The sequence below is a fragment of the Protopterus annectens genome, chromosome 6.part0 (genome assembly GCF_019279795.1).
Source record: "Protopterus annectens isolate FY-2018-M chromosome 6.part0, PAN1.0, whole genome shotgun sequence".
Taxonomy (NCBI): Eukaryota; Metazoa; Chordata; order Ceratodontiformes; family Protopteridae; genus Protopterus; species Protopterus annectens.
Window position 1 is genome coordinate 1322752887 of NC_056737.1, and position 20789 is coordinate 1322773675.

General features: G+C 43.9%; 1 protein-coding gene across 1 annotated transcript in view; it reads left to right on the forward strand.

Annotated features, from left to right (window-relative positions):
• The window catches only part of RIF1 (replication timing regulatory factor 1), a gene marked incomplete in the record, with an annotated part of 1305990 nt that overhangs the window by 1035737 nt on the left and 249464 nt on the right, over nucleotides 1-20789 (forward strand). The window contains 1 exon segment of the mRNA XM_044074885.1: nucleotides 14237-14329. Within this exon segment, the coding sequence (XP_043930820.1) occupies nucleotides 14237-14329 (93 nt within the window).

Consider the following 20789-nt stretch of genomic DNA (forward strand, 5'->3'; position numbering starts at 1 on the left):
GAACTATGACATTGTAGAATTCCTTAGATTGGTACACCACCAAGAAGAAACTTTTCATGTCAAGGAGGAAGCTCTGGAGTTTACTGACAAAGTGATCTTCAGTTCCACAAGTGTTATTGTCTTGATTGTGACACCTAGAGTCAGGTGTTATTACGTTTGTACTTCAGTACTCAACCTTCCATACCTTTTCCACTGGGCTGTCCTACTCCTTCCACTCTTGGTTGCCATTTGAGATTCATGGTAACCATAGGATCTGTTTAAAGGGTGCTTGAAGTTAGGACAGATAGTATAACCATTTCAGCTGATCTGAGAAAGCACCCTTTTTGATTGGTCACAGATGCCCTGTGTCATACCACTGCTGATTTTTTTCTTCCAACTAGCCACTTCTGTTATTTTGTCTGTTATGCAGATGTGTACTTTCTGACTTGTGACCAGTGTAGGAGGATGTTTATTACTACAGTTTGAGGGGACATAGGTTGTGGGAACTATGATGCATCAGTAGCGGCAGAGCCATTGCATCCTTGTGCTTCTTTCTGTGCCAGACCCCTGTCACTGGTCCACGAAACAGAGGACTTTTTTTGCCAACTTGTTAGTGGGATTTCTTCCCTGTCCTAGAACCCACCGCAAGTTTTGACAATGCTTGCTTCAGTGGCAGGATGGATATCTGTCCTTGGCCTTGCATGCTGCAAGGGCTATGATGTCCTGTGGAGAAAGGGACTCCATCACTTGGTATCATGAGCAGTTCTGAATTTACAGGCCTCAGGGCCTAAGCTACTTCCATGACCTTTTATTTTGTCAGGTTGGTCAGCCCACAATATCTATATTTTTAAGGGAAAATACATTTTTAATTGATAGAGAGGTCTTGTAGTGGGTCACAGACAAGTGGGCATCACTTTTTCAACATTTCACATAATAAGGAAAAATGCTAACACCTAGCATATTCTCTATAAAGTGGATGTTCTTCGTGTTTCACTGTTGCAGTCATTACATTTGGGTAATCCTGCTGGCAGGTTGCCCTCAGTCAGCCTGAATTCCAAAGTCCTGGGTCCTGCGTCGGCTGCTGTCGCCCCTTCCCTGACGTCAGGTCGTCAGGGGTATAAAAGAATAAGCAGACGCCATTTTCTCTAGTCTTTCTTGCTGCGCGGTGCCCGAAGCAGTAGTAGTTCACAAGTGCCGGTCAGCCGACTCCTGAGATTTTAGTGTTCTAGTTTCAAATCCGAAGTCTTCAATAAAGCTAAGTACTCCATTGGGGAAACTTTTTTCTTGCTCCAGACCGATGTCAGAAAAAGTAAATAATTGTATTTTTTGTGGAAAGCAAATACCTCATAAGGACTTTCATTCTTACTGTATTCCTTGCCTAGGCCCTGATCACAATGATGTCCTTCAAGGATGCATCTGTAGTCATCACATATGGGTTGTCCTGCCTCAGGCAGCCCTTCGGTCGGCCGGATTCCAAAGTCTGGGTCCGGCGTCGGCTGATGTCGCTCCTTCCCCGACGTCAGAGCGCCTGGGGTATAAAAGCGTCAGCTGACACCATCTTCCCCAGTCTTTCTTGCCGCGTGGTGCACGAAGCAGAAGCAGTTCGCAAGTGCCGGTCGGCCAGCTCCTGTAATTCAGCTAAACCGAAGACTTCAAAAGCTAATTACCCCGTTGGGGACTCTTTCTTGCCTCAGCCGATGTCAGATAAAATTAATAATTGCTTAACTTGTGGGAAACAAATACCTCATAAGGATTTCCACTCTTACTGCCTACCTTGCCTAGGCCCAGACCATGACGTCTCGGCCTGTTCCGCCTGTGCTTCCTTCAACCGACGCACTCTAAGACGTCGGTCGGAGTTTGCAGAGGAATTTTTTGGGGCTAGTTTTGCTTACAAAATGCCGTCGGAGACTCCGACTTCACATTTAATAAAGAAACGGAAGGACAAGGACCGACACACTCGGTCCGCGGTTTCAGCTGAAACCACGGCCAGGCCTACCGCGAGTGTCTCTGTCTCAGCTGAAACCGAGTCCTTGGTACTACCGTCCACCGAAACCGTACAACCGACAACCTCGGCCCCGGAGGCCACTACTGTATCGGTTGTTGAATCTCCATTGGAATCTGGTGTCCAGGAACCTTCCGACACCATTCCCTTAGACAAAACTACACCAGCACGTGGTGCAGCCAGGCCTCCTGCATCCATGTCTATTAAGGCATTCTCTAGGGCTAAAGCTGCTAAACACTCAAAATCTATGCCTCCCAGGGTTATACCTCAGGGACCCACTACAGGTTCTCAGATCCTTAGTCTAGCAGAGGACCTTATTTCATTAATTAGGGGCTCTCAGCCTCATCCGGACAGGGGCTCTCAACCTCCTACAGAAAAAAGGCCCAGGGTTGAGCCCTCTGATCCCCTCTCCTCAGATGAGGCCTCTGATGGCTCTGTTCTCTCGGACTACCAGGAGGAGGCTTTTTCGGCCTATGAGGATTCAGATGCAGAGGAATCTATCCCTTCGGCCTCCCTTCCTGAAGAACTGTCTTTTGGGGAAACTCTGCACACTATGAGGGAGCATTTCCAATGGCAGGGCCAGGAATTCTCTGATTCCAGGAAGAGATTAAGGACCTTCTTGCATTTGCCTCAGCATAGACCTTTGGCTATTCCCCCTGTTTTGAATGTCATTGATGATGTGTACTCTGAATCTAGCACAACCCCTGACACTCTCCCTCCGGCTCCTGCCAAACCCGATAGGTACTACAGGGTCCCGGAATCGCATCTTTTCCTTTACAAGGCCCACTCTGCTGATCCAGAAACTATTTCCCAGGGCCCTAAAGGGGTTGCAGCTGTCACTACAAAAAATCCACTCCCCTCTGAAAGGGAGTCCAGGGCTTTAGAGCGATGGGGTAAAAAAGTGTATACTTCTGCTACCCTTTCTATGAGGGCTTTAAACTGTCAATTTCATATGATACAGTACCAAGAATATTTGTTAGATGAATTGCATAAAAAGCTGTCTTCACCTGAACCCCTAGATCGCAAATCACTTCAGGATCTGGTACATAACTCTCAACAGGTTAGCAACCATTTCTTGCAGTGTGGTTATGATGCATTGGAGCTTCTTATAGGTCAGCTGACAGGTGCAGTCATACGTAGGCATGCTTGGCTGAAGGAACAATCTCTGCCAGACCATGTTAAAGTAAAGCTTCTGGATGCTCCACTGGAGAAGCAAAAGTTATTTAGCTCCACTGCTCAGGAGGTCTTAAAGAAATTTGAAGAAAAGGCAAAATCTGTACAAACAGTCAAAGATTTTATGCAAGTCTAACCACCTAGATTCAGCAGAAATTGGCCTTCCAAGAACTGGACCTTTCCAGACACAGACCGATTTCAGAGAGGCAAGAACAGGCGTGCCAGAGGTAGAGGGCAAACTAGAGGCTCCTACAGAGGACGTCAATGGCAGCCTCCCAACCAGAGAGGTAGTGCAGGGCCTACAACTGCTGCACAAGGACAGACTCAATGACTTCACTTTGACACCGCCAACCAGGGCTCAATTGGAAGCACCTTTGGGCGGAAAGCTTTCCTTATTTTCAGAAAATTGGCACATTATTACAAGGGACAAATGGGCACTACAAATAATAGACAAAGGATACAGGTTCCATTTCCACACATTACCGAAAAGAAAAGGCATGCCAGACCTGCCACCAAATCAAAGGGCAGAGGCTTTGAAACAAATCTCCAACTTAATGAAAATGAAAACAATAGAAAAGGTTCCTCTCGCAGAACAAGGCCAAGGATTTTATTCCAGACTCTTTCTTGTTCCAAGAAAAGAAAAACAATGGAGGCCTATTCTCGACTTGTCCGCACTAAATATTTATCTCATTGTGCCAAAATTCAAAATGCTGACTCTACAGCAACTCCTTCCCATGCTGGGCAAGGGGTCTTGGCTGGTAACTCTGGACCTCAAGGAGGCATACCTGCATGCCCCTATCAGACAAAGCTGCAGAAGACACCTCAGATTTCTTGCAGGTTCAGAGCATTATCAATTCTCAGCATTGCCCTTTGGCTTATCTACTGTGCCCAGAGTATACACGAAATGCCTGGCATCAGTAATTGCACACTGCAGACTTCAGGGGATGCAAATATACCTGTATCTGGACGACTGCCTTATACAAGCGGACAGCCAACAAATTTAGGTAAAACACTTGAATTATGCCATCTATCTTCTTCAGGCCTTGGGATATACAGTCAACATTCACAAGTCAAGACTTGTACCATCCCAAAGAATAACTTTTCTGGGTGCGGATCTAGACACAACCACCCAAATGGCTTTCCTCACAGAAGAAAAACAAAACCAACTACCGGATTACTTCACAAACCTGTCAAGACAAACTCAGCTGACTGCAAGGAAAATCCTGCAGGCCCTGGGTTACATGGCTTCTTGCATTCTTCTGATACCTCAAGCAAGGCTACATATGAGGAAACTCCAATGGTACCTAAGGAGTTTATGGACTCAGCACAGTCACAGCTTGGAAACTTTGATACCACTCATCCCATGCCTTCAAAGGGAATTTCTGTGGTGGGCTCAAGCAAGCCAGTCAAACAGGGGTTTGCCCTTCAGCAAACCAATAGCCAGCCAAACCATTACAACGGACGCTTCAGACCACGGATGGGGAGCGCACATGGAAGGAAGATGCATTCAAGGACTATGGTCACAAAAAGAGCTACGCATGCACATAAACCAAAAGGAAATGCTGGCAGTGATACATGCAATCGAGGCCTTCAAGTTATTTCTGCATCAAGGCCACCTGCTAATAAGGACAGACAACACTACAGTTATGTGGTACATAAGCAAGGAGGCACCCATTCCTACCCTCTTTGCAGACTGGCAATGAATCTATGGGAACTTTCCTTGACTCTCAATATACAGCTGCAATCCCAGTTTGTACCAGGAAAGGACAATATACTGGCGGACAGCTTAAGCAGGAACATCATGGATGCACACGAATGGATGCTGCACCCAGACATCTTCCATCAGATAACACAATCATGGGGGAGACCGGACATAGACCTCTTTGCCTCCCTACACAATCACCAGCTGGAGAAATTCTGCTCAAGGACATACCACCCACAAGCATGGAAAGTGGACGCCCTCTCTTTCAGCTGGAGAACTCTAGCAGTGTATGCATTCCCACCTCTTCCATTAATGACCAAGGTCTTACTGAAGATCAGGGCAGAGCAGCCAAGAGTGATTCTGATAGCTCCGGACTGGCCAAGACAGCACTGGTACCCATTGCTAAAGAGCATGTCACGGACAAAACCATGGCTTCTGCCACAATGGCCGATTCTCCTGACACAGCAGAATTACAAAACTATGCATTCCAACCTGAAAACATTACAACTAGCTGCCTGGAAAATACCTTGACTCATCACCAGGATAAGCTATCCAAGAGAGTGAAGGATATCATCATGGAAGCTCGCAGGCCTTCCACAAGAAAGGCATACTCAGCAAAATGGAAAAAAATTCACACCTGGAGCACCTCAAAGGGCCTAGATGCAACAGTTATGAACATGGCACATATCCTGGAATATTTGGCAGAAATGCTCCACAATGGCCTGTCTTACTCTTCCATTAAAATTCATGCTTCAGCAATTTCAGCAGAGTACAATACTAATCCACCTGTCTTCTCTCATCCTCTACTAAGAGAGTTTCTAAGAGGAATTAAAAACATCAATCCTCCAAGGAAACCACCAGTGCCTACTTGGGACCTTAACTTCATGTTGGAAAAACTAACACTGCCTCCCTTTGAACCAGCAGCATCTGCAGAACTACAGTTCCTCTCTTGGAAGACTGCCTTCCTTCTGGCCATAACCTCAGCAAGAATAGTATCTGAGTTACAGGCCCTCATGGCAGTACAGCCATTTCTTATTTTTCATCAAGACAGAGTCTCATTCAGAACCAATCCTTCATTTATGCCAAAGGTGGTATCTAGGGTCTCATTAAACCAAGCTATTCACCTGCCTACCTTCTTCCCAAATCCACAAAACAAAGGGGAAAAGCTTCTGCACACCTTGGACATAGACAGTTGCGCTACTACTTGGACAGAACTAAAAATTACAGAAAAACTGACCAGTTGTTTGTAGCATATGCTGCTGGTGCACAAGGAAAAGCAATTTCAAAACGGACAGTTTCAAAATGGATAGGGAATTGCATTTGTTTCTGTTACTCCTTTCATGGAAAAACTGTGCCAGCTAACATTAGACCTCATTCGACCAGAGCCACAGCCACCTCCACAACCTTCTTAAGAGGGGTGGCTACCAAGGACATTTTAGAAGCTGCTACATGGAGCTCCGTGCATACATTTTCCAAGCATTACAACTTACCTTTATATTCCAGATCCAGAGCAGGCTTTGCTACGGCAGTCCTGCAGGGCATTTTAGCTACACCATCCTTTACATAGATCCTCCACCCCCAGATTGGCTATGGTATTCTACCCATATGTGATGACTGCAGATGCATCCTTGAAGGACATAGTACAGTTTTGTACCTACCATAAATGTAGATGTCCGATAGGTATGCATCTGCAGTCAGGTTTACCCTCCCTCCTTCCCCTCTGTGGTATTTCATGGGTACATTCCCCTCTCTTAGCTAGCTGGGGTTATCTATTACGGTGCATTTGTTTTTATATATGTATATATTTTTGTGCATGTTTGGAATTTATTGCATTTCTCCAAATTTAGCCTTCCTTAGAGGGCACCTGGCATCTGGGGCAAGAAAAACTGAGGAAGATGGTGTCTGCTGACGCTTTTATACCCCAGGCGCTCTGACGTCGGGGAAGGGGCGACATCAGCCGACGCCGGGCCCAGACTTTGGAATCCGGCCGACCGAAGGGCTGCCTGAGGCAGGACAACCCATATGTGATGACTGCAGATGCATACCTATCGGACATCTACATTTATGGTAGGTACAAAACTGTACTTTTCTGGTTGTCTGTTTTGTGCTAGATTTAACCGACGCACTATTAAGCGTCGGTATGATTTTGCTTTAAACTATTTTGGGCGCTGGTTTAATTATCCAGAAATGTCAGATAGCCATCCGACTACCGGAGTTCACAAAAAACGCAAAAAAAAGGAGAGCGATAGACAACCTAGGCCCAAAACCAACAATGAAGCTTCTCCTAAGCCAGTAGCCTGTTCGCCGGTTCTCAGTGAGGCGCTTTCCCAGCCCCTGACACCCACTACTTTAGAGTCGCAGGCCGCTACAGACTCCCACGTGGAGTCGGCCATGCCGCTGAAAACTCACTGTATTGGAGCCTTGGATACTATTCCTTCAGATGGGTCCAGAGCCGCTGTGCAGGCACTGGCTTCTGAGGGTGTATTCAGACCTAAACATCTTTACATTAAACCAACCTCAGCTTCAAAGGCAAAGACTAAAGCACCATATAAAGCAAAGAAACAAACTCAAGACCCACGTGGACAGGCCTCTATGCCCAAAAAACAGATGCTCAAAATGGCTGAAGACTTGATTACCTTGATGAGAGGGGTTCCCATCCCCCTCTTGATAAGAGGCCTAGGCAAGAGACTGACTATGAATCTTCAGATCAGGTTTCTATTTCTTCTGATCAGGAATACCCCCCCCCCCCCCATGAGGATTCTGATGCTGAAGAATCTATACCTTCAGCTTCTCCTCCAGAGGACTATTCTTTTGGGGAAACCTTGCATACCATGAGGGAGCATTTCCACTGGGAGAGCCAAGATTTTTCAGAATCTAAAGAGGCTCAGGGATTTCCGTTTACTACCTCAACACAGGCCACTAGCCATTCCACCTGTGTTAGACATTGTAGATGTCTTTTCGGAGTCTAGTCTTACCCCTGACTCCTTACCTCCAGCTCCTGTTAAGCCTGACCGATATATCAGGGTTCCTGACTCTCATAAATTCCTTTTTAAAAACCCTGCTGCAGACCCAGAAACTATTTCACAGGGTCCCAAAGGAGTTAAGGCTTCCGCTGCAAAAAACCCTACCCCCTCTGACAGAGATTCTAGGGCACTGGATAGATGGGGAAAAAAGGTTTACACATCTGCTACCTTGGCTATAAGGGCCTTAAACTGTCAGTTTCATATGCTCAAATATCAGCAACATGTCATGGCATTGCTTAAACAAAAAATGTTGTTAAACTCTGAATGTGCAGAAAACAAGGAAATGCAGGATTTATTGCATGCAGCTGAACAAGTTGGAAAGCATACTTTGCAGTGTGGCTTTGATTAATTGGAAGCCTCCTGCAGGGCCGCAGTTACGGGTTCTGTAATTAGGAGGCATGCTTGGTTAAAGGAACAAAATCTACCTGATCATGTCAAAGTTAAATTATTAGATGCACTTTTACAGCATGATACTTTGTTTGGTGTTAAGGCAGAAGAGGTGTTAAAGAAAATGGAGGACAAAGCTAAATCTGTGCAAACTGTCAAAGATTTTTTACAAGTACAGCCACCTAGGTTTAGTAGACACTGGCCTACAAAGAATTGGTCCTTTCCTGTGTCAGACAGACCTCCAAGGGGCAGATCCAGACGCCCTAGAGGCAGATCCCAGGCGCAAGGTTCATACAGGTCAAAGCAATGGGGTGCTTCTACCTCCAAATTTGAAGAAGACAAATCACAACCATACAGGAAACAGTCCCAATGACTTCCCCCTGCCCGCACCAAGCACTTATCTCCTGGCAGCACCGTTGGGGGGAAAATTAGCACTTTTTCTCAGAACTGACACATGATAACCCAGGACAAGTGGGTTCTAAATACCGTGTCACAAGGCTACAAGTTCCATTTCCATACTCTGCCAAATGCAAACGGCTGGCCAGATCTGCCAAAACATCAATGCGCAGAGGCACAAAAACAAGTCTCATCCCTCGTGCACATGGGGGCAATTCAACAAATACCAGAGCAAGAGCAGGGACAAGGATTTTACTCAAGACTGTTCTTGGTACCCAGAAAGGACAAGGCCTGGAGACCAATACTGGACCTATCTATTCTGAACGCATTCCTGGATATACCAAAATTCAAGATGTTGACTTTGCAGCAGCTTCTGCCCATGCTGAGCAAGAACGCTTGGCTTGTGACTTTAGACCTAAAAGAGGCATACCTGTATGTCCCAATTGGAGAATTATGCAGAAGATACCTCAGATTCAAGTTTGGCTTAATGCATTACCAATTCTCTGCATTGCCCTTTGGCTTATCTACTGCGCCCAGGGTCTTTACAAAGTGCCTGGCACCAGTAATTGCATTCTGCAGACAGAGGAATACAAATATATCATTACTCGGACGACTGTCTAATTCAAGCAGAGAACAAGAACATTCTTCTACAGCATCTGGCATTTGAGAAAAGACTTCTAACATGTCTAGGGTACACAGTCAATGAAAAGAAATCAAAACTACTACCCTCTCAAGAGATAATATTCCTGGGTGCAAGCTTAAATACAACTGCCCAGATGGCTTATCTCACGCCAGACAAACAAAGGCAACTGACTACCTATTTCAAAATGTTGGCATCAAAGGCCCAGTTACCTGCAAGAAAAATTCTGCAGGCTTTAGGCTTCATGGCATCCTGCATCCTACTAATTCCATATGCAAGACTGCATATGAGGAAACTTCAATGGTACCTAAAAAGTGTTTGGACTCAATGTTGCCACAGCCTGGAAACTATGATTACTCTCATTCCCTGCCTGCAACAGGAGTTTCGATGGTGGGCAAAGGCTTGTCACCAAAACAAGGGACAGCCATTCACATTACCCCCAGCCAGGCAGACACTAACAACGGGTGCATCAGATTATGCCTGGGGGGCCCACATGGCAGGAAGATGTATTCAGGGCACATGGTCCTCAAACCAAATGCATCTACATATCAATCAAAAAGAGATGCTAGCTGTTCAAAATGCCCTGACAGCCTTCAAAGACCTACTTCATCCGGGACAATTACTGATAAAGATAGACAACACCACAGTCGTGTAATATATAAACAAGCAGAGGGGCACACATTCTTACCCCCCTTTGCAGACTAGCCATGACTTTGTGGGACACAGCATTGACTTACCAAGTACATCTGCAGGCACAATTCCTGCCATGAAGGGAAAATACTCTGGCAGATGAACTAAGCAGAAACCTCATGGATCCCCACGAGTGGCAGCTGGATCCACAAGTCTTCAGCATGATAACAAGGAAATGGGGATGCCCGGACATGGATCTATTTGCCTCCTCTCACAACTACCAACTAAAGAGTTTCTGCACAAGGACTTATCACAGACAAGCATGGAAAGTGGACGCCCTATCATTCAGCTGGAAAACCCTATCAGTATATGCCTTTCCCCCACTGCCTCTCCTCCCCAAGGTACTCCTAAAGGTCAGACAGGAGAAGCCAAAGATGATACTGATTGCCCCAGACTGGCCCCGCCAGTACTGGTATCCAATCCTAAGGAACTTGTCTCAATACCCAGCTTGGACTTTACCTCAAATACCTCATCTACTGTCCCAGGAAAACAATCAGATCCTGCACAGCCAACTCAGGACTTTAAAACCTGGCAGCATGGCGAATAATGTAGTCAACAAAACGCACCTCTCAGTAAAGCTGTGATGGATGTCATTTTTTAAGCCAGAAGGCCTAGTACTAGAAAATCTTATGCTGGAAAATGGAAGAGATTCTGTGCTTGGAACCAGGCACAAGCAACTGATGCAGCTGTGCCAAATATTCCTCAGATTTTGCAATACTTAACTGAGATGCTGGCCAAAAAAATGTGTGGTGCTTTGAAGAATTCCAAATCTTCCATGAAATGTGAACTTTGACAGATGAAGTTCAAAAGACAGACATGCAAGCCTATCAGTTGAGCGGCACTGAATTAATCTGGTGCAAAATACTTTTGTGGCTGGCCATTACCTTTGTACCATGGGGTTTTGGAGTTTTAGGCCAGCAGTTGTAAGGATATATCTCTGGACTTGCTTTTTTTTTTTGCTTCCTTCCAAAAATTAGTTTCAAGTTGTCCCTTAAGCCCATTAATCTCCATTTTCTTTCCCTGGGTCAGAAACCCCAGAAAAGGTGCCCTTCACACTCTGTGTATGAACTGTCAGCTTAGATTTTATTGACTTTAGGAGGCCTAAACATCTTTTCATAGTTTTTGCTTCTGGAAGGGAGGGTGTCAAATGTGCCAGAGAAGTGGAGTGCCATTTGAATTGTCTTTTGCTATCAGGTGGCTGTATACCTTTTGCAAACTGCAGTTCCAAAGTCTATGGTTCTGTGCAAGTATCATCCTCCTTTGCTTGCTTTAAGAATATCTCTGTTGCAGTCACCTAGCAGAGTCTGTTGGTATTCAGGCCACACCTTAAACAGATTGTACTGTCTCAACTGACACCAGGAGTTGGTCTTGTTTTGCCATCATCTATAACATGTGACCTATCTGTTGTATATAACATCATAAATCTTCCTTCATGGGTCTTGAATACGTTACAAAGTACTCTTTTCTGTCCATTCAGCCTCAGCTGTTGGAGTTCCTAATAACTTAGACAAGTATGGGGCAGGGTGCTACAGCTGAGTGTGCCATCCATCAGATGAAATATTAAATTGAGTTCCTATCTGTGACGTCCCCTCTCTGGACAAGTAATCAAGGAGCCTGAGTCCTCACCACTGACACCGGAGAGGAACATTCACTTGGAACAAAAATAGATACACACAGTATTTCTAGATGCAGCTGTTTGCATCAAGCACAATTTCCCTTAAGAACACACAGGGAGCATACTCAGTCCGGCATCTGGGTTTCTCTCCGTCTCTCTTCCCTCCAGGTCCCCAAAACTCCCCACTGGCACAGCAGTAGAGTTGAGTCCTCAGCCAGGTGTCTAAGCCAAGTCCTTCAGCACCCTCTCTGTGAAACCAGTGATTTGTGTCCCAGCTCCAGGCAGCTGACGCGCACACACTTTGAGATTTGATTCACACACACACACACCCCTATCTACCTGGAAAAAGCTGGCACAGATTTACTAGCTATGCCCCCTTCTGCCCAGACTGTAAGGTAGTAACTGCCACCAGACAGTCCAAAGCCAGCTACTCTAAGTCTCTTACAAGGGTACCTAATTATACTGAGTGAGATTAATACTAATACAAATGGTAGTGCTTTGACCAGTGCAGTAAGGCTTTCAGGGGTGGCCACAGTGTCACCGAATAAATGCAAGTACTCTCAAAGTTTAAAATATTCTCTAAAGGACCAGCCACAATGAAAAGTTTAAATATATTTAATAATAAATAAAACAACATGAAAATACTTAGATGTATTTACAATAAATGCAAGAGTTTGTTACAGGAATATTTTCCTGACTTGATGTAAAGAATTACTATTCCCTGGTTCACTTACTAGAACAAGGCAAGATGAAGTAGGAGAGGGGTCCTTCTCTGTCAGGTTCCAAAAACGGAGTACCCTGAGACTTCAGTCTCATCTAGTATTAAAACACAATTTTTGTCCGGGATTACAGAATGAGATCGCATACATCTGGTCATCTGACTTCCGGTTCCCACACTACACCCATTGCTAGAAACTGAACCAGAATTTAGCATGTGTGTTACCATGCACACACAGCTTTGCTGAAATTTGTTATAGCATCTGGAAGCTTATAACACCATAAAACACTTCCTACAGGAGCTAATAATCCATTCATTGGGATGGACATTTAGTTTCTGGCTGCAATCAGAACTGTAAGGTACAATATTTATGGCTTAAACCAGGTAATGTAATTTCAGGATATTTTTTTCTAAAAGTTAGCTGGGGCTGAGCTTTAACCTCTTCTCTTCCAGTTAAAACATGTACATTTAATCAGTTACAGTACAGTCAGCAGCTACTGTTGGTACATTTGTTTTAACACAAGCAGCTTTATAACTACATTTTTCAACACAAGCATCTGTACAAATCAGTTTGGTATACAAATGATATATAATTATTTACGAAACTCCAGTTAGCTATCCTGGCATATGTTACACATCCACTGCCCTACGTCTCCTGGCACAGCTGGCAATACCGGACATTGTCACATCTCTCCCCCCTTTGAAGACTCAAGCTAGTTTTTCAAGTGAGAAATGTGACTTGAGAGAAACGAGCCTGTCTGTGAGCTGCACTGTCATGTAATATGCCTGGAACCCTAGGCACCACCTTAGTAACTTGGAATTTTGCTGGCTGGCTCGATGTAGCCATAGATCCCCCTCAGACTCCTCCTGCCTTCTACTGCAGATACTTGGCACAAGGGCCCTCCCGATCATGAAAAGGCTTCATCATGTCAACATGGTGCAGTTTGTGTCCCTGTCACCTGTCTAGCAGTTCTACCATGTAGTTGACATTACTGACCTTCCTTAATTTGAAGGGTCCCTCTCAAGTTGCATGCAGGTTATGTCTGACAGGAATGAGAGCCATAACATGCTGTCCCACACCAGACTCTTGGGCTTGAGCTTTCCTGTCATACCAGACCTTTTTCTGCTGTTAGTCTAGGACTGGTAGGGGATAGTTTTTAGATGCTTCACCCCACAGTGCTCCCACAGACAAGCCAGCAGGTCTGATGTGAAACTGGCACCTCTGTCAGTCAGTATTTCTCTTGGGAAGCCTACCCTGCTGAGAATCTCTAACAAAGCATTTGCCACCATATCTGCCTCAATGGAGGATAAAGCCACCGCCTCAGCGTATCTAGTAGCATAATCACTACCACCAGGATATACTTCCCTGTGGAACATGGAGTACTCAAGAGGCCCCTACAGTAGGAGCTTTGGCCTTGTCTCCTGCCTTGCCTACTTTTTGGCACTGCTCACAGGTCCTGCAGTAACCTGTTATATCCCTGGCAATCCCGGGTCAATAAAAGTTCTGCATAATGCATCTCTTGGTATGCTTTATGCCCGTATGACCTGCAAAAGGAAGGTCCTGCGCAAGACTGTATCTGTTGATTTGCAGGATGTTGGTTTGCTCGTGCTTGAGTGTGAACTGCTGTGCTTAAGCACAGTAATTTGCTGGTGATGTTTTGGTATGGAGCAGCTGATGCATGATATGGTAAGGACATGTATTGTATGTGTTACGTTCACGATATGATTCTGTGTAGTGGAGATGTTCTGTAAATGGAAGTGGCAGATGTATGCAACTTATTGGAAGAAAAAGTTTACTTTCTGTGCATTGAATCACCATTTTCCTCCTTGCCTTAAGAAACTTGACAGAGGAAAAATTATTTTTGTACATTTAAACTGAACTCTATTTTTTTTTTCTTTTTTTCTCCGCAGAGTTGACATTCCTACTATGTACAATAACTTGGATGCATCTCAAGATGCAACCTTGTTTTCGCAGTACAGTCAGAGTCAGACTCCTGAAGATGTGTAAGTACAGTGCAGGGTTTTAAAATGGTAATAAACAGCATTATTCCTACTGATTTTCCCTGAAGTAGTCTGCAAACATCCACAGACATTTCAGCCATGTCTTTTTTGAGATGCATAGTCTGAGTGCACATGAAGGTATGTCACTTGCTTAATTCTCTGATTCCATTCATACATTAACAAGATGTGTTTTCTTTACTACCCTCTGATTTGTTATGACGTAAAATCTTTGGGAAGGTTCCCTGTAACTTAAATTTAACTTGGATTTACATCTGTGCCTGGCTAGAGTTTCTTTATTTGGTTACTTTCTTCTCTTTTAAGACGTGTACTGGTCTTGAACCTCTGAAGGTACTGATGCAGGGGATATAAGACTCCTGAATATGCAGTATGTGCTTTCTTAATTTCTTGCCATCTCAATATCACAGTCCCCTTATTCCTGCCAGTGTATTTTGTGCATAAGTTGTTGGACTGAAAATGCATTATAATACACAGAATATAAATGGAAAGAATTATCATGAAATTGATCAATATTGACATAGCAAACCTCAAGACACTGAACGAACCTAGTTTGGTTTCATCAAGAGCAGGTCATATCTTACTTAACATAGTGGACATTGAGAAGGCCAACAAAGTAATGGGAGAAGACAGAATGCTTTGCACTGCCTACCTTGACCTGGCCAAGGCATTTGACACACTACCCCACTTTGGCATTGTTGACAAACTCAAAACGATAGGTATAAACCCTTATGTCATCTGGTGGGTAGCCAGCTGACTCTGGCAGTTCTCAAGAAGTTAGAATTGGGAAGCCCACCTCTACAAAGAGGTCAGTCACCAGTGCAGTCCCTCGGGGATCTTTCCTGAGGTCCCTCCTTTTTGGAATAGACATCTCTGAAGTCGAGGCCAACATCAAGTGCCCCTTGCTGACCAAATTTCAGATGATTACAAATTAGGAGCAGTGATAAAATCCCCACCAACACTAATATTCTCCAGGTAGGACTGACAAAGACAAGCAATTGGTGTCGGGGTTGTGGACTAAAACTAAATGTCAAGAAATGCGCAAGTGTGTCGTTCACAAAGTTTTCCACTCCTGGAAACTATCATATTGCCAATACACCTGTAATAGTCGATCCAGTAGTCAAGATACTTGGAGACGCACAGTAATCTAACTTTTGACCATCACGTCTACTGCAGTAAGAAAATCATTCTCTGTTGTGCAAATTGTAAGCAAAGTTATGGCGTCCAAGTCTAAGAAGGTCATTGTTTCACTGTATTTGGCATTCATCAGACCTGTCATTGAATACAATGCACCCTTTGGTATGTACCTAACCAGGTACATCCAGCAGTTGGAACATCCACAGAGATTCCTCACTAAAAGAATACAGAGCATAGGTAATATGTTCAAAGTAGACCACTTCAAAGCTCTAACCCTGTATTCTGTCTCCTGCAGGCTAAGGGGAGCTCTATGCCTGGCATACAGGGCATTGTCAGACCCTGCCCTGATGGATCTTCTGCATATCCACAAAACAAACAGCACGAGAAATACCCATTCTAAAGACTTAAACATTGCTTGTGATATAAATGGGACATTATTTATTTGACATTTGTTAACCGGCTTGATCCAGCTGAGCCAGAGGTCCATTTTCAGTGGAGACCAGAGGAGGAAAACTCGATAGTTCTACAAACTAGCAAGTAATAGTTACATAAAAAGTTGTATTTACAGAAAATCATGTAGTAAGTTAATACATTTGAGAGATGAAGCTAAAATAGGTTAAAAATATGTTAATGTACAAAATATTTAAAGAGAAGATATTAAAGTAGAGAATTAATATACACATATTTGCATGGATTGTTGTGGCCTTGCTCATGGAGTTGGAGGAACAGTGTGAGTAGAGTATAGAGAAATAGAGAAGTATATAATATTCGTAGAGGAAAAATAGTGGCAGAGAAGGGAGTGGAGGATTGGGTAGGGTCATGACAGGGGCAGGACCTTGTGTTTAGTAGGCAGTATTTTAGGGTTTACTATCAAAAGGCAGAAAGTCAGTTACACAATAGGCACTTCTTTGACCATGGTAAGAGCGACATTTAGAATGTTGACGTTCAAATGACCATTAGTTTACAATATCAGAAACAAGGCCAGGGACACGACGCACGTTTTGAAACGGCAACTGTGTACATTAACATCTTCAACACGTTGTCAATGTTATCGCATCAACCATTGGAGCTATTTAGCATCTATGAGTCGAGATTATGTCGGTAACATCACCGTTTGCACTTTTCAATGTCACAGTTTTGATAGTAATCCGTATTTAGCTCTTTTGTTGAAGTGCTCAAGGTGGGTGATGGATCTTATGAATGAGGGGAATTTGTTCCAGGCCTGGGATATCATATGAATGAGAGAAGTTTGTTCCAGGCCTGAGATACAGTGTATTTGTAGTTTTCCAATGTTTTGTTTGGGTTATAGATATCAAGGAGGAGTTGATCAGAGGTAGAGAGAGGACGATTGGGAGTATAGTAGGATACAAGGGAGGAGAGGGAGGGGCAGGATGTGGGTTTGTCCAGTATAGAATGTTTGATTTGGAATTGTGACCTTTGCAGTTGTTGGGAGAATTCTAGCCATTGAAGTCTGAGAGTAAGGCAGTGGTGAGAGTTATAGGGTAGGTTTGTAGCACATCTGTCTGTTTTGTTTGTTCTAACTTCGATAGTAATGTAGATTGGATGTTGCTAAATATTGGGGCTACATGGAGAAGGGAGGGTAGGAGGAATGCCCTGAGCCAGGTAGAGTTTAGTGTCTGAAGTGAGGAATGCTGGAGGGACAAGTATGTATCCCAGAGACTACCCCTTTTTCTGGAATAAACTCCCCATCAATGTGAAGCAGAGTGCATCCCTAGCTCAAGTACAGCTTGGACATTTGGATGGGGAACACGAAATTCAACCCCAGTTTGGCACCTGTCTCTTAATGGAACTTGTTTTTCTTTCGGCTTTTCCCAGTTAGGTGTCGCCACAGCGGAACTCCGTTCCGCTAATGATTGGCAGTTGATTTTTATGGTGCCGAGGTGCCAGCCCGACACCCAACGTTCAACAAAGGCACGCCCATTCACACGTTTTTCGAATGCCACTCAACTGCGGGGAGGACAATGCAGACTCCACACAGAAGGCGCTCCAGTTGAGAATCGAACCGGAGAACCTCTTGCTGTGAGGCGACAATGCTACCGCTGCACCACTGCATCTGTCTCTTAATGGACACTGGCAGCCTGTAAATAGTTAATCTCTGAAGCTCCTCCTTACACTTACCAAGGGTACCAGAATTTGTCCGAGATTTGGGATGCATGTTTAATTTTAAAAAAGCTCCCAGTGGTCGTTAGCCTAGTACACCTATGAGAATATAAGAACACTGATTTTCTATTTTTCTGGGAAGAATACTGGTAAATCCTAAATCTGGACTGTCTGAATGTTGGGAATACCCATGGATTTTCATATAATTTGATATTTTAGGCCTCATTACTCCTGTACTGCTACCTGTATTTCTTCTCTTATTTTATTTTTTGTACAATTTAACCTACTTTGACTTCTGCTCTGATATAATTTTTTCATCTTTTCATCTGTACTACAGTGTGCATCCTACTGCTAGATTGCTTTGACTGTTCTATATGTGCAAGTAGATATGTACACACACACATGTAGATATGTGTCTATGTATCTACATAGGTCGATACATATGCACACACAGCTTTAGTAGAAAATTCTAGTACAGTCATGGGCAGGACTAGCGATTACATCTTGCGTACAATTTCCAGATTTCATTTCCTGGAAACAAAATTTCTTTTATGTTTCTCAAAAAAAAAAAAAATCAGTATCCTAAAATTTTGATTCCTGTTGAGACTTTTCCCACTGTGCATCTGTCAGGAATATTTCTGTATAGGCTGAGTAAAAACAGCAAGCCAACAACAGGGACCTTTATTGGTTTCTTCCCTGACCAAGGTTTGTCAGTATTCAGAATGGAAAGATTCACACGTTTTCCAGTTCTGTTGAACGTATGGACTATTAAAAAGTAAAGAAGCCTGCTTCCTTTCTTTTCTGAGGCAGATAGTTGTTTTTTGTGTTCCATATAGACTTGCTACCATTTGTAGTCTCTGGCCATAACGACTTGTCCTCATAATGTTTAGGTCCCGTTCCAGTGGAGGTAATTTTTTGTAGAGACAATACATTTTATGGGAGGGAGGTTTAACATGAGGATCACTGCTGCACTGTCATTTAGTATCCTAACAGGTATGCTTGTGAACTACATTTCTGCCCAGTGACCTATCGCTGGTGCTTTAATTTGCCATGGGGAGAATCTTCTGTTCCGACTACAGCCAACTTTTTAAACCTAGACTATTTTCTATTAAAGCAGTAAACTTTTGGTCCTTCTTAGAACATAAAATCCTTTGGTGCTGGTGAAAGAGACACCCACTCTTCCCTCTGCAGGACCCTCATGTAGTGGCCTGAAGTATAAGAAATTGCCATAAACCAACACGAGTTGGAGAATGGAGAAACCTAAAGAACCACTGAATAAAGAAATGGTGAACAATGGAACAGCAGGCCTTAATGAGACTTACTCTCTTGCAGAAACCTGAAGGGTATCAATCTCAGACATCACCTGTTTTACCCCTGGTCCCAGTGCCTTCAACTGTTGTGCTCTTGAACTCCTTAGCCCCTTCATAGGCAGATTGCAGTATGGTGTCTTGTATTCAGACCGCTGTAGAATTTATGTAGATGCCAAGGTTGGACACCAGTTGCCAAGTGCTTATGACAGACATCTGTCTCTTGCTGTTTTTAATATTCGTTGAAAGACTAGTTCTCCCAGCAGGATATCCCAGGAGCACCAGAAGGCTCGGTGCCTGTTGTCAGATTGTTGCTTACCCATTAGAGAAAGATCTTCCCATCCCATTGCTCAAACGATGGATGTCTGAGGATCTGTTACCCATCTTGCAGGTGCCTGCTGACTCTCGCTTTTGGCTGTATGGCCAAAGATAGTGTTGAGGCAAAATATCTAAGCTGATGTGGGGAAGATGCATGGTTAAATTCAGATACGAACTCAGTGATGCTAGTACTATTGAGCAGCCCCAGGGATAGTAGTCTGTAAACCTGCTTTGGTAAAAATTCAGGCCCTAGAAAAGAGGGTGGTATGGTGCAGTTATTAAACAGCCTTCTGGACCAAGATTTGTTTTTTTGATTCCTCTTTCTCAGTAATTTTTTAAATAGCTGAGGGAAAGGAAGAGTCTGTGGAGTCAGTAAAGCAATATTTTCATCTGCCCATCTCCTAATGTAAAAATTACCTGACCTAACTATGACCAAGACCAGGGGAATTTAATCAGAAGGCCTTTAAAGAACAAGCTAGCAAGGAGAAGTGGCAGACGCAAGTGCAAAGCAGCAAGATAAGGGGGAGGTAAGACCCCCCCCCCCCAAACAAGATGATTAATAGCCAGTGCTAACTGTGCATTTGCTTCCTTCCTTCACCCTTCTCACATTTTGGGAAGAAGACTTTCCTACTTGATAAGAAACTGGTACTATATCTGACTTTGGTCTAGTAGTAAGAGAGATTATATTAATATACAGGCCTTAGCTAGCTCGAGCTGTACTCCTCTACTGTAAATTGAGGAATGCAAAAAGTCCTGTTTCTGCATTTAAAACTGTAGCAAGTCACTTGTTATGAAATGTACCACACACTTAAGCACTGCAGTACTTCAGTCCTGCCACAAAAGCAGTATCTGAATGCATGCCTGCCACTACAGAAATGAAAGCTGGTACTGCATTACCTATTGGTTGTCATGTCCTGATTGTGTACCCATTAGCACCTTTTGCTCAAGGCTGCAGCCTCCTTCACCCCACCCTAGCTATGCCTTTGTCAACAGGATACAAAATAAAATTCAGAATTTTTCCTTCCTTTCTACCACCCCTGCCTGCTCCATCAGATCAGATAAAAAGCCCAATCAATTTTGAGTTGGCTGCTGCTGTACAGAGCCACAACAATGTTACTCATAGAGGAGCAAGGAAAGGGATTATTTCCTGAACTGTTCTTAACCACAAAGGAGGAGATCTTCTGGAGGCCCAGACTGAACATGTTTTTGAGACGTGTCCTGTTCAGATTGCTAATTCTGCAGGTCCTCCTTCCCTAATTGATACCAAAAGGACTGCTGGTCACTCTGGATTTAAATAATTCCAACTTGCACATACCCAACTAGAAGCACCACAGCTAATTCCTTTTGCTTTTTTCTTTGTCTGGAATCGGGCTAACCTTTGGAATCTGTATCTTCAGATTTTTAGTCCCCTCTCTCTACTAGTCCTTTTCACACCAGCTGAGCAGGACCATTTCTGACCTTCACAACTGTGGTTTGTAGATGGACTTCTGTTTCTCCTCTCAATTACTGTCAACGTAAGGGACTTGGATAGTGAACAAATGGAAACTGCTGTACATGTTATCACC